Source organism: Globicephala melas, chromosome 3, assembly GCF_963455315.2.
Source record: "Globicephala melas chromosome 3, mGloMel1.2, whole genome shotgun sequence".
Classification (NCBI taxonomy): Eukaryota; Metazoa; Chordata; class Mammalia; order Artiodactyla; family Delphinidae; genus Globicephala; species Globicephala melas.
Window position 1 is genome coordinate 51,167,089 of NC_083316.1, and position 15,435 is coordinate 51,182,523.

The 15,435-nt window shown below is 37.0% G+C and overlaps 1 protein-coding gene across 1 annotated transcript in view; it reads left to right on the forward strand.

The window, feature by feature from the left end:
- The window catches only part of CWC27 (CWC27 spliceosome associated cyclophilin), a 227,522-nt gene that overhangs the window by 41,448 nt on the left and 170,639 nt on the right, over positions 1-15,435 (forward strand). The window contains exon 10 of the mRNA XM_030844133.2: positions 871-1,028. Coding sequence (XP_030699993.1) covers positions 871-1,028 — 158 coding nt within the window. The remainder of the gene's footprint in view (positions 1-870; positions 1,029-15,435) is intronic.

Genomic DNA, 15,435 nt, shown 5'->3' on the forward strand with positions numbered 1-15,435 from the left:
TGAAGATTTAGCAGTAAGCAAAACAATCCAGAATTTTAGTTCTAATGGACTCCTTCCTCTGATTATGGGAGAGAGACAATAATCACATAAATAATTAAAATGTATAGTATGGGTGATAAATGTTTTGAGGAAAAATAAAATAGGGGAGGGGAATAGAGAGTACTGGAGGTGGGTGGGTGGCTCTGCCATTTTATTCGGGGGATCAAGAAAAGTGTCACCAAAAGGGTGGCATTTGAGCAGAGACCTGAAGGAGATGAAAGAGTCAGCAATGCAGATACATGGAATAGGAGAGTTTCAGGCTGGAGAGAAGAGCAACTCCAAAGTTGGCTAGTGTTGCTGGCCTGGAGTTGTAGGAGATTATGTCAGGGAGGTCCAGATTGTGTAGGGTTTGAGTGAGTTGGGAATCCACTGGAGGGTTTTGAGCCGAGGAGTGATTGCTATGACTTAGATTGTAGGAAGAAATATCAGTTTCTCTACCTCCACCTCTTTTACTTGCATTAATCCCTGGGTGCGGTCAGTACGCTGGCCAACTGCCTCCAAAAGCCACATTTCCTACTGGGAAGGAATAGGAATGTAGATAGACAATATCCTGGGCGATCCAGAGGGAGCATAGTCTGCTGTGCAAAGGAGCTGGGTGTGGATCGAGCAACAGCCCTTACTAGGCTATACAGTACTTACATAGCCAGCCTAGAGCAGATCCCAGGGGGTATTCCCGCCTGTAGCAGATTCTTCAAGCCCTCACTAGTTCAAAACAAAACGAAACAAAAAGTAACCTGGCGTAGAATGCAGCAAGGAGAGTTTGAGATGGACCTCTGGAAGTGAAAGAAGAAAATGGAATGCCCAGCAAATACTCCATTTCAATTTTTACAGGATGGAGAATATGGAAGTGCAGAGCATGATGAATATGTTGATGGTGATGAGAAGGACCAGATGAGAGAAAGAATTGCGAAAAAGTTAAAAAAGGGCACAAGTGCAAATGTTAAGACAGCTGGAGAGAGTGAAGTGGAGAAGAAATCAGTTAGCCGCAGGTGAGTCAAGCGTTGTGCTTCTAAGTATCAGAGTTTTGTTTTTGCTTTTGCTTTTGTGTTTTAATTAATTTTTGTTAGAGTATAGTTGCTTTACAATGTTGTGTTAGTTTCTGCTGTACACCAAAGTGAATCAGCCATACATATACATATATCTCCTCCTTTGGATTTCCTTCCCATTTAGGTAAGTATCAGAGTTTTTGTCATTTTATAGTTAATTTTAAATTAAGATTGAGCCCTTTATTCAACTTACTTTCTAACATACTATTTTCATAATGTTTGATATATATACCAGTCATGCTAATTTAGCCCATTCAGAGGCCTAAAAGAAAATAGACCAATTTTATTTACAGCAGTGGTCATGTGAGTCAAATTCCAGTTCATTCCTCTCTGATCTCTTCTTTAAAAGCCTCTAAATTGTTCTTATATTTGGGACAAACAATGTATTAGCTAGATGTGGAAGGTTGTATTTGTTTAAAACCAACAAAAGCAGTAAAGCAATTGTATGGAACAAAAAGAGACATCCTCAGATTTGAGTAAAATTTGTCTAAACTGGTTAAGAAATGTATGGGCCTGAAAACCCTCTTAAATGTCTTTTCAAGTCTGATTTATACTGTCTATCCCTCCTAATCTCAGTGATATCATAAAAGAAATTTCAGCAAATGTCTGAAATCATTAGTGCTTTCGGTCAGTTATACCAGCTTCACTACAGTTTGTCTCATGTTAATTTTATGTTAAAAGAAAAACAGAAAAACTTCTAAGAATCTTATAAAATTGTAATGTGGTAAAAAAGGATAATTATATTTAAAGGAAAATCACTGCTCAGTCTAAGTTGAATTATAATGGGTATACCTGCTAGCCAGATAGGATGTCAGTGTGAAATCATTATCTATTAAAAAAATCAGTGCTCTTGGTATATACAAACGGTTCATTTGTATGTGCTTGAAGTACTCCATTATCCTGCAGTCATTTTCTGATTCAAGCAGTAGGATCAGGGACTAGACTAGCCTCCCAGCCTTTTAGGCAAGGAGCCATTCAAAGTATGATATTACTGAAAATTTGTGATATTGCTTCTATTTGTAAAGAAACATCTGGAATCTGTTAAAGCTGCTCATCACTTTGGATAGTAAACCTACAAGCAGGTTTCTTGAGTACTTAATATTTAAATTGGGGAATAATATTTAACAATATAATTTTCAACAAATTCACACAGAGTAGATTATTTCTCTAATTGTTCTATTGAAAAGTACTTAGGGGTTCAAGCGGAAAAAATCCAAAGCTCTTCCTACCTCCTCTCCTTTCTTTTCTCTCATTGTACTTATTCTGATTTCTTGAGGATTTCTGTCCCTTGCCTCCCTCCTCTTCTAAATGCATCAGTCTCACTCTTTCTTACCCAGTCCACTTTCTGTAAGCCTATACTTTGACTACTGAATGCTGCTGAGCAGAATCACACAACCGTAGACAAGTCCAGCCTCAGCTGTGCCTCCAGTGCTTTCCCTTCAACCTCAGGTTCACTCTCTCTCATTAGGTCACCTGGCTTCCTGTTCTGTGAAACAAGAATAACTTCTTCAACTCTTATTCTTTTCACTTTTCACTGTACCTATTCAGACCAATTCTTATCTCCTCTTCTGTTTTAAAGGGAGGAATCCCTCTGCCCATTCAAAATGATTCCATCCTCTTTGCTCTGTCTTTAGTTTTCTCTCTTCACTCATTCCTTTCCTTCAGCTTGTGGATAGACTTAAGCCTCTTCCAGCATTCGAGAGTGAAAACAAAAACACCACTTCATTATTTCCTGTCCCCACCACCTTAGTTCCCATTTATTTTTAAATACATGTCAAGTACAAGGCCATGTACTTGACAAATCTAATGGCTACTTTCCAGTTTTTGTTTTTCCTGGTGTCTCTGCTGTGGAATTTGGCATTTTTTGCCTTTTCCCTCTTGAAAACCATCTTCCTCAAGAACCTGCTACTTAAATTGCGACCTGTGGACGAATAGCATTAGTTTCTCTTGGAATCTTTTTAGAAATGCCAAGTCTCAGGCCCCACCTCACACTTTCTGAATCAGAATCTGTGTTTTAATAGGATCCTCAGGTGATTTGTACATTAAAGTTTGAGAAGCACTTCTCTAGAATACTAATTTTTACCACCAGTGCCACTGGACTAGTTCAAGTTTGTATCATCTTAGCTCCAAGGTCAGCAACTTCTGACTCCCCAGGGTATTCCCATAGTACCTTTTTCATACTTCTGTGATATTATGACATCCGGTTATACATTTTTTTTCTTCCTTGTGTACCCTTATAGTGTAATTTTCTTAAAGGCAGAGATTGTATCCATTTACCACCTGTGGTCAAACATCATAGGTACTCAGATGTTTATATAAATGAATGAACAAAAAAAAAGAGTGAATCCTTCTTTGACAAATCACTTTCTCCTCCAGATCTTATAAGTAACTTCCTTGTATGTGTCACCTGAGATATATTGCTTTGCCTACTATCCGTTGCCTATAATGAGCTCCTTTGGAGACTGTCTTACGTCCTCCGAGTCTTGTATAATAAGCACGGGGTAATTGGTCATTAAAGTTTGTGTAATGAGTGGGCGAATAAATACATTTGTAATTCATTAGAAGAATGGTTTTCACTCTTGACTCCACATTAGATTCACTGGAGAAATGTTGAAAAGAAAAAATACTGATGCCCAGCTCCCAATCCCAAAGATTCTGAATCATTTGGTCTGCAGTGAAGCCTGGGCACATGCATTTTTACTTTTTAACTTTCAATTGAAATATAGTGTACGTGCAGACTATATCTGTATGAACTATATTTCATAGTGCACATATAATAAATACACCAGTTGCTGAATTTTTACAAGCCAAATACACCCCTATACCCATCACCCAGATCAAGAAACAGAAAATTGCCATTACCCACAAGTCTCCCTCTTGCCCTATTCTGGTTGTTTCTCCCCTCCTCCCCTGATAGTAACCACTTTTCTAACTTCCAAGAACATAACATTAATTTAGGGCAATAAGACTTTGTAAAATCTCTCCAGATAATCTAATGCGCAGCTAAGGGTTAAGAACCCCAACCCCCACCAAACACTCGCTCTCTTGATTACTTCTGAGGCACAGAATAATGTAAAGGTAGATTTAAAAAATTGTAGGGTCACCTCAGGTCTTTTTTGTGGTCTAACAGAGATAAGACATTTATATCAGTTGAACTCAGTTTAATCTCTGAAAAAGGTGAAAGGATCAGTATAGTGAGAAGTCATTTTAGAAGAAACAAAATGATATTTGAGTTTTCCTAATGTTTTTCAAGATGTGTGCTGGTAAAGATTCAAATCAGTGTCTCTCAATGTTTTCCATATATTTGAGTCACCTTACAAGCCCCACCCCTGATCAAGTCAATCAGAATTTTTCGACCATGAGAAGTTTTAAAAAGCACGGGTTATTCTAATGTGCACTCAAGGTTAACTGAAAGGCGGTAGTTACAGCCTGTCTTTGGAAAGTCCTGTTTTAAAATTTATTCTAAAGAATCTTTTCTTTGCCTGCAGGTGGAGCTCACCTGCTGCAAGTTAATCATATAAACCAAATTGAGTCGTCTGCCCTACTTGTTTTTAGCATCTGTTTACAGATTTATAATAAATGGCTAAACAGTAAAATCAGATGTAGGAAGCAGACTGGAGAGTCAAAAGTCAGTGGTTTGTTGTGCTGATTACAGTCATTAGGGAAATTCTGTCTTTCATTGTGTAATTTCTGTCATCTCTAATTTTATTTTGATTACTCTTCTAAAGTATTTTCATCAAAATGAAATATAAATCAAAGAAATCTTGACATATACCCTGAAATCGCCATTGCTAGTTTTGGTAGTAGTCCTTCAAGGTTAACTAGAGTACGTTAGTTTTGGTGTTTGAACAGGTTCTGGTTTGATCAGCTGTGTTGTTTACCTGTCATATTTAGTTGACTGTGGCATTATTCCTATATCATAAAACAATTCTCTTATTTGGTAAAGTCAAGTAGAATTTGTGTTTTACTCATGAGTTGTGTTACGTTGACTGAATGTGAAATATCTTATATGATAATATCAGAAATTTAAATATAAATATTGAAGTTGAGTTTGAAATCTAATGAGTTGGATTGAACTTTAAATTATGAAGCAAGGGATAATACAATCAGAAATACCTCCTTTGGCCTGGGTGAACATCCAAATGAACTGCTGCTAATTTTAATCTTTCAAGTCTCCTTTTGTTGAATTTGAAATATGGGACCACGTTTTCTTATGGAACTTTGAATACTTTTTTCCCCCCAATATTTCTAGCCTTCTCAAAAATATTAATTAAGCTTTCTCTCAGCCTTAGGGAATTTTTTGAGTCTTAATATACTTTGTATTCTGGTTTCTCTTACTTTATGATCAGACTTAGGAAGTACATAGCTGTCTTTAGTACATAAACTTGGCTTGCTTTAGCAAATTCAAAAAGATAGTGTCATATTTAAGTTTCAAAAGTTTAAAAGCTAATACACGTATAAAAATGATAGTACAAAATTTAAAAGATAGTACAATAACAAAGGTTGAAGTCCACAGGCATTCCAAAACCCTATTTAAATCATTAGAATCACCATCTCTAAGAAGTCCCCCTCTTTCCTCAGAACTTTTACAAGCAAGGAATGAAATTAACCAGTTAGAGCATTTTTGCTTCCTTTCACCTTCTGTTGCCCCAAGGTATTGAACTGAAGCAGACAGTAAAAAAAGAGAAAGAGAAAGAAATGCGAGATCTATACATTGCGGAAGTGGTCTCTGAAAATTTGAAGGTATTATTTCTTTCATATAGAGTAGTAGTGGTCTAAATACTGTCTTTTCAGGAAATATTTGGGTTTAACAGCAGATAGTAAGCTTTGGAGCAGTCTGGTAGCAGTTAGTTTGCATACTAACTCTTACTAGAACTTGACTTTTCTTTTTTATATGTTCTTTCTTAACCTATCATTCTATTCTCAAATATGTGTTACTCTTACTGTCACTTACTGTGCAAGAACTGCTATATGCCAGACAGTGCCAGGCTCCAGGAACATGAAAAAAAGGAGAAATGGTTTTTGCCCACAGATGTTCACAATATAGCATAAGAATTATAAACAATTAATTACAATTCAGTATGGTATGTGCTCTAATAGAAGTGCATGCAAAATATTATAGATGATAAGTAGGCAATGTATCTTTCAGGACAAGATTAAAATACCAGGTTTAAAAAGGGATGAATATAAAATTGCCATTTTTGGGCTTCCCTGGTGGCGCAGTGGTTGAGAGTCCACCTGCCAATGGAGGGGACACAGGTTCGTGCCCCGGTCTGGGAAGATCCCACATGCCGCGGAGCGGCTGGGCCCGTGAGCCGTGGCTGCTGAGCCTGCGTGTCCAGAGCCTGTGCTCTGCAATGGGAGAGGCCACAACAGTGAGAGGCCTGCATACCACAAAAATAAATAAATAAATAAATAAAGTAAATAAAAAATAAAATTGCCATTTTTGTAGATCAAGAATAGTCAAATACAGCAACCTCATAAGTTTCATCCTAATGCTAGTACGATAAGCCATTTTTTGGAACCACCATTTAAAAGAAATAACATTTTAGCATTGTAAAGTCCTTTAAATTAATGTTGCATAATCTCCCAATGTAGACTAGATGGTTTATCCTGTTGTCTTTACCTATTATGTTTAAAATTTTGGAATAGTAACAATTATAATATAAACCACACCATCATCTGGCATTTCTGGCGAGCTTCCATTTTTCTTCTTTTTAGGTATTTATAGCAAGAATTTTTGGATGTTCTGGGTAAAACTGTTTCTTGGGCTGTTTGAAATAAAATACCACTTTAAAAATGTCCAGTTAGTTCATTGAGAACCTTAATCCATATCCAAGGAATCGCTTTCAAAATAAAACAAACAAAAAAATCCTTGGACTTCAGTTATATACTTAGGAAATACAACAACCCTACTGTTTTCACAATTAGATTTTGTTTGGCAGGCAGGAAGCAGTGAAATACATACGTGGGGGAGGTTCTCCTGTCAAAAGGGAGAAGAGCTGTTTGCATCTCTTTAGAGTGTATTGATTTGTGTTACCCTAGAGAGTTACCTTCTACTGACCTTGCAGTATCAGTTGTTTATAGGCAACGGAATTATACATTTGAAATGTAATATTGAGATTATGTGCAATTATATTATTGTTCTTTAAGTTATTCAGCATTTGAGGAAATGTTCTCTACCCTGGAACAAATGTAGTCACACTGAAGAGTTTTGAAACATTCATTGCTTTCCTACCTTCCTTATCTGTATATTGTGAATTCACCTGTAAATTAAATTGGCAAGTATACTTTGGGTAAAATACAGAAGAGAATAGCCACCCAAGATACCAAGTTCTTGTTTAGCACAAAGTTAAAAGCATATGAAGTTACACAAGGGCCTGAGGAAGATTTATAGTTATTAGTGATTGTACTCTGTCTGACTCTAGCCTTTCTTTCTGTTCCCTTCTCTAACTGTTCAGGGATTTTATTTCAGGGATCATTTAGCTTTTGCACATTAATTGAATTCCTCCTTTGTACCAGGCACCGTGCTAGGTCCCAGGAAGCTCAGATTAGAAAGGCTCAGCCTCTTCTCAAGTTGCTTAGTTTCTAGTAAAGGGGGACAGTTGTATAAGCAAATAAGGGCTGTGAAGTGTTCATAGGTGATCTAGCCAGAGAGTTGTTCTCTTATTCCACAAGTATTTATTGTTCTTCTACAGTGTGACCAGGCAATACATTTTGCCAAGGCAGTTTATTACTCTAATTTAACCCCTAGAACAAAGCTACAAGTTACAGTTTATATTATGATTCTCATTTTACAAATGAAAACAAACAAACAAACTGGATTTGAAGAGGATAAGTGGCTTATGGCCCCAAAGTGGCAAAGCCTGTACCTGAACATGCAATGGTCTGACACCTCTACGGAGCCTAGAGAGGGGTTGGCCAGGGCCAACTCGTACATGTCCAGCTAAAGTGTAAGTCTCATGTGGAATGTCTCTGGCCAAGGTATAACATCATTTTAGGAATATGTATTACTCCATATAAATGTAGGGGGTGGATTAGAGGAAGGAGACTGAAGCAGAAAGACAAATTAGTGGAGTATTAGATTAGTCCAAGGGAGAGGTAATAAGGATCTAACTAACTAAGGTAGTATCTGTGGGCATGGATTCGAGAGATATTAAGGAGGTAATAGATTGGATGTAGGAGACCTGAAGGAAAAAAATATATACCAGATGACTCTGTTTTGTGGCTTAGATAACTGGCCAAGTGGTGGTTGTAACCACTGAGATAGGAACCCTGGAAGGGTCCTAGTGCTTACGTCATACATTTTTGTCCTGTTAGTCCTTTCTGTTTTACATCGACGTCCTGACACGTAAACATACATTCTGAATTATTTCTTACTTAATGTTCCCTTTATAAGTCAACTTAGGTTAGGTTATGGTAACAAACAAACCCCATATCTCAGTGGTTTAAAACTAGTGTTTGTTTTCTTGCTCTGGCTACATCCTGGTGGGATCTGTGCATCTCCTCCATATCATCTTCATTCAAGGGCTGAGGATGAAGGGACAGCCTCTTTCTGAGAGGAATGGTAGAGGGAAAAGAGTGATGATGAATCATATGCTAGGTCTTAAAGCTTCTACTCAGAAGTGGCATAATCACTTCACCATTTCACTGGCCAGAGTAAATGATATGGCCAAGCCTGATGTCCATATGGTGAAGTATAAACCTTCCACTGAGAGCTTAGAAATAGTAATGCAATCTACTACAGTCTCTGTGCTTTAGCCAGGAATTGCTATAAGTACCTGTGACTGTGTAATAAATTTATTCATCATTTTCCTGGCAGACAAGACAAAAGAGACGTAATAAGGATTACATAATTGCCATTATCTGAATTTTAAGAAGAAAGGTATCAATTCCTAATTATTTCAGTCTTTTAAAAAGTATAAAATTCTAAAGGAAATTCTATCTTATCAGTCTTTACACAAGGGGTGGAGAAGAACATAATGATTGTCTTCTACAAGTTTCATAGAAGATGCAGAAACATAACATTATGCACATAACATTAAATCATAAATAACATTAAATCATAAATTAAGTCAAATTATCTCAAGTAAAGTGATTTCTATGTAAGGGAATAGAGGAGTTGTGCAGAATCCAGATAAAAGAATTGTGCACAGTCCTCACAGGAAAGGAAGTTGTCAGAAACTTATATTTTCTCTCCTTCTGCAGCCTCAACTCTCTGCTTGCCTTTGTTCATTTGTTCCCTTATCTTCTATAATCTTGTGTTTTCTCTGTAAGGCTCCAGTCTGTTCCCTCTTGCACTTCAGCTCTTCAGAAGTAAATTGACCTGCTTTCTGTGTCCCAAATTCTTGGGAGAGAGAATCTTATTGGCTTGGCTTGGGGTAGGTGTCCATTCATTCTTGTTATTGGAGAGGATAATGGTAGCAGAGGGGGAGTTAAAAGCCATGAGATATGTGGGTGTGACAGAAATAAATAGACCCTCTATCATCTATCCTTCCCTTCTTATTTAGTAAGGAGAACCCAAATTTTTAGCTGGATTCGTGGCTGCCTAGCTAAAAGACATTCACCAGTCTCCTTTGTAGCTAAGGATGGCCTTGTGACCACATTTTGGCTAGTGAGATAAAACAGAAGTGTGTCAGACTTTCACGCAGTCTTTTTATAAAGGAAAGAAGGAAGAGGCTAGCCCTCCTTCATCCCTTCCTCTTGCTATCAGCCTGGCACACAGGTTGGAGCTATGGATGGCAGAATGGAGCGGTTGAAGGAGCCTGGGTCCTTGAAGACTTCATGGAATTACAATTCCCGCTTGGATTGCCTGTCTAGGACTTTTTCTATGTGAAATAAAATAATCTTAACATTGTTGAAGCCACATTATTTGGGGTTTCTGTTAAGTGTGGTAGATCCTAAACCTAACTGATAGTATAAGGTTGTTTCTTCCAGGGCTGTGAGTAGGGTAGGTTCTCTAAGGTGGGAATGTGAGCAGGGAGGAAATGAATAGCTACTTCATTATTTCAAATAGCTTTCTTAGCTGGTTTTCTCATTGTTCCTGGAAGAGAATCTTCTGAATTAATAGCACCCAACATGTCCACCCCTCTTCTCACTTTTGGCTGATCATGTTGCTCCTTAATTCATTACGGAAACAGAAGTAGCAGGAGAACTTCCTCATTTTCCCACCACCAAATCTACTCATCTGCATCTGAATCCATATTCTTTTAGCAAAGGCAACCCCTCCACTCTCTGCTCTGGTCCTCACTTTCTTACACATTTTGGCCAAGCTGTTATCCACCTTACTCCTGTTGCTCACTTCACACCAGGCATATTGTTCTTCTTACTGTTCCACAGACACATGAAGGTCATTCATCTTTCAGGCCTCTGCACTTGGGGTTACCTCAGCTTGAAACGTTCTTCTCTGAGATATTCTTAGTAACCATTCCTTCTCTTCATTCAATTCCTTATTCAGGTATCATCAGAGAGGCTACCACACTACTTAAAATAACTGCCTCCATCCTTACCAAGGGTACATATCCAAATGACCTGGGGACAATTTTAAAAATTTGTTTGACTTTTACAAAATGCGTATGCTAGGACTACTCCCCTTGGGGGGCAGGTGGGGGGAATCTCATTCAGTAGGTCTAACGTGATTTGCTCATTTTTTGAAGCCAGTTAATTAGTGATGAAAATACATGTTACTTAACCTTTTTCTACTGTTGGGAACATAGGTGAATAAAGGTAAATAAGTTTAAAAGCAAGTTTGGAATTAGATTATCTGTCCTTTTCAGGATCAGATGTTTGTAGAAGACAACGGTCACTCTACTCTAGGGAGGCAAAGTTAGAGGGTCTCTTTTCCTAGCCCAAATCACTTTTTCTACAAGTTCTACAACTTTTTAAGAATGACTGATATATTGTTTCATCAACATTAATCTTCTAAACAGGTGGATTTTGTTCTATTTTTTTAGCCTTATTGCATCTTTGCCTTTATTTAAGCTTGTCTTTTTAAAAGTAGACACAATATAAATTATTCGGTAATGACCTACTCTGAAGAAGAATCTCATAGAATTCACTACATTTCTTTCCTACCTTTTTGCCAATTTTGGTATGTAAGTAATATTTGATGTCTCCTTCCTCCTTAGTTTTTATTATTTAGATATTGCTATACCATGTGTATCAGTTCATTCAATATAAGTGTACATTTATATTGATTTCAATGTGCATACTATTTAAGTGCACATATGTGAGTGTTAAACCTTAAATAGGTTTTCCATTATTACTTTGAAGTATAGCTTCAGTGGCTTACTAGATTTTAATGTAATTTTATATTTGATTTATTTTTCAGTAAGCCAATAAAAACAATAAGCCTATTTCTTCCAGGGCTGTGAGTAGGGTAAGTTCTTTCAGGTGGGAATGTGGGCAGAGAGGAAATGAATATAAGCCTTACTTATATTTATTATCTTCTACTCAATTTTTTTTGTTAAAGGTCCTTAATACATTTTTCTAGTATTGCTAATTGCAAATTTTGTGATGTCAGCGTAGTTTGCTTTCCATTTTAAAATTTACATTGTTGATTTAGCTGCTTCTTTAAGAATTATCTTGTTTAAACAGCCTCAAATTTATTACATGATAATGGATAAGATTCTGTTCCTACTGAAAGTACTTTTCTTGTAGTCAAAGGCAGTTATTAATTGGAATGTGAGCTGAAGTACTGAATTATTTCTTTTTGTGTTTTAAATTTGTTCTAGAAATTCATTAGATCAAAGGTATATATGTACTCAGCAGATAGGAAGTTAGATTTGTTCTTTGCTGTATATTTGATTTCCTTGATTCTAAGAAAATGTCTTCTTAACTTCAAAAGTTATATAATGACTTCTTGCCAATTTCTTTTTCTTTTTAGATAAGCATTTACTCTTTTAATTTTATTAATCATTACAAATTAATAGAAAATTTCTGGATATGCTTATTTGTTTGCAATATTGACAGTAACTTCAAATGTCTTAAAGACGGGCTTTATGTAAGGGAGTTAAAATGAAAAACCCTTGGCTTGACTTCAGAGAGTTTAGAAAGATATCATGTAGGCCTCAGACAAAGACTTGAGTGTTACAGTCATCGTATTTTATGTCCTTGCTGCTCGTTGGTAAGATTCAGTTTTAGGTGCAGTTTGTATGCACTTGCCTAGTCAAGTAGAAAAAAGATATATAGCTGACCTGTGATAAAAGGTGAGAATGTCTAATCCTGATGCTGCTGGAGAGTAGCCCAGAAATTGAAGGCCAGGATAACATTGCAAAGTTATCACCAGTCTTAATTATTTGACTTTATGCTCATCATTATACTCTTAGGTAGGATTTATCTGTATCCTAGTGAAGTTTAAAAAATTATGATTTGTACCTTTTATTGTTTTAGCCTATGCTGTGTGGTATGCAATGAATTTTGGAACAAAATGTGTTTACATTTTAGTAGATAGTTAACAGTCTTTGCTACTAGTTTTGTAGTAAATTAATTAGTGATGAAAATATGTTACTTAATGTTTTCCTATATGTTGAAAGTATAGATGAATAAAGGTAAAAAGGTTAAAAAGCAAGTTTGAATCTAGATGATCTGTCTTTTTCAATGTTAGGCTCAGATGTTTGCAGAAGACAGTGGTTACTCTACTCTAGGGACACAAAGTGAGAAGGTCCCTTCTCCTAGCCAAGGTAGCCTTGTTTCTAAGCTGTGCCACTGAATAGCAACAGTTTTCGCTAGGAAGAAAGGAACGTAACACCTGTTATAGTACTTGCACACAGCCTTCAACAAAAATTAAACACCTAGGGCCCTGGCCTCCAGAGGTGGGCTACAACCTATGGATGGTTCAATTGCAGCATCACTGCTTAGGGTCTTTGGTGGTAGGGCCATAAAATGGAGAAATGTTTGAATTACCTTAATTCATGGAGTTTAAGGTAATAGCCTTTTACATGTATAAAAGCTCCTACTAACTCAAGGTACTTTTCATAAAATACTGATAAATCACTGTTTATTCCACCGAAACAGCATATAAAGCGTATTTGCATATGAGAAAATTAATTTCAGTTCTTTTAAAAAATTTTTAAAGTAACATTTTAAGAATGTTTGTAAGTTCATACTGTATGTATTTTTGAATTGTTCTTTTTTAAAACACTATAACCGTTGAAGTTTAGTATAGATGAACACCTGGCACCTAAACCAGGTTAAAACAAAATGCAAACAATGAAAAAGCAATAAAGCTATAAATCTGATATGGAAATAGATTATGCCAAAGGGATTTACCTCATCTGGGCTCTTTAAGGTTGAAAAACTCCCAGTTTCTAGGCAGAGCAATTGTCCAGTCTTAGTATATTATTGCATGCTACAGCATTCTTTTTCTGCTTCACATTAGTCAAGTTCTGCTTAAGGTAACTCTTTTTCATTGTTGTTAGAGTTCCATTTTCGATTGTTTTGACAGAAAGAAATTCATATATAGAGCTATGGTACCTTGAACTAGAAGGGGTACTTAAGTATATGCTGTTTGCCAAATCTAGAGCATTACATACCTATTAAATCTTAAAGAGAAAAAAATAATAGATGGCTAGAGAGAGAGATTGATGGAACAGAATACAGAGCCCTGAAATAGACTCACACAAATATGGTCAACTGATTTTTGACAAAAGTGCAAAGACAATTTGATTGAGAAATGCTAGTGTTTTCAACAAATGGTACTAGAATAGAGTTCTATGTGCCCCAGAAATGAACCTTGACACATACCACACATTTAAATAAAAACTAACTCAAAATGAGTCAAAGATCTAAATGTAAAACTTCTAAGCTTCTAAAAGAAACCATAGGAGAAAAATCCATATGAACTTGGGTTTGATGATGAGTTTTTAGACCCAAAAAACATGAAGGACACTGACAGATTTAAAAACTTTGGCTCTTGGCTTCCCTGGTTGCGCAGTGGTTGAGAGTCCGCCTGCCGAGCCATGGGCCTGTGAGCCATGGCTGCTGAGCCTGCGCATCCGGAGCCTGTGCTCCGCAACGGGAGAGGCCACAACAGTGAGAGGCCCGTGTACCGCAAAAACAAACAAACAAAAACTTTGGCTCTGCAGAAAATACTATTAAGGGGATGAAAAAACAAGCCACAGACTGGGAAGCAATATTCGCAAATCACATATCTGATAAAAGACTTGTATCCAGAATATATAAAGAACTCTTAAAACTTAACAATAAGAAAACAAACAAAGCAATTTAAGAAACGGACAAAAGATCTGAACAGATTTCACCAAAGATGTATGAGGCAAAAATATATGAAAATATGCTATATGTATATCCTTGGTGAGATAGACAACTATTATAGGGAAAAAGTATTTAAAAATTTCTCTGGGGCTTCCCAGGTGGTGCAGTGGTTGAGAGTCCACCTGCCGATGCAGGGGACACGGGTTCGTGCCTCGGGCCGGGAAGATCCCACATGCTGCGGAGCGGCTGGTCCCGTGAGCCATGGCTGCTGAGCCTGAGCGTCCGGAGCCTGTGCTCCACAACGGGAAAGGCCACAACAGTGAGAGGCCCGTGTACCGCAAAAAAAAAAAAAAATTCTCTGTATTGTTACTTCACATTTTAGTATATAGTGAATAAGGAGCTAGAAGAAAACAAAGATTACAGCTTATTTGTTTTTAAATCTGGAACTTTAATTAATTACTTCTACTGACAGGGAACCTAGAGCTTAGATTCTAATGCTGGCTCTTATTTTTGTATTTTACACAAAATGTTGAAGTTGTCCACCTAACCACTAGAGCAGAGTGGTATTGAGAAGAGAGCAGGGGAAGAATGGTGAAGCTAGAGAGCTTTCCAATCTTCCCTCAATTGTATTTTCAAAATTTAACTTACTCAGAACTACTCTCCAAGTAACGGACAATCTAGGATTTAAACACAGGTATGTTTGACTCAACTGCTATATTATACCTCCCCTGAGATGAGGCACAAAGAATGAGCTATTAGTAGAATGGTGGACCAAGGATGCAGATGTTCATGCAAGGGGATAGGTGAGAGTTTGATATCCTGATAACTGTGGGAGCTTGAGTAAACATGGATGCACATCTGCATGAATTAATGGTACAAAGTATTAGAGAAGTAGACTAGGGCCAGATCAAGATGGGCTTGGTATGGCATATTTAGAAACCAGACTCTCCTTTAGACGGTGGAGAACAATATAAAGTAAAATTGGAAAGGGACGCTATCAGATTTTTGTCTTAGAAGGATCACTGTTAGTAATGTGGAAAATAAACTGGAGAGAGCCAAAAGTAGAGGTTGAGGAAACTGACCAGGAGACTGCTTTACTAGTCCAAGTCCAGATAAGATACGAAAGCCTGAACTAAGA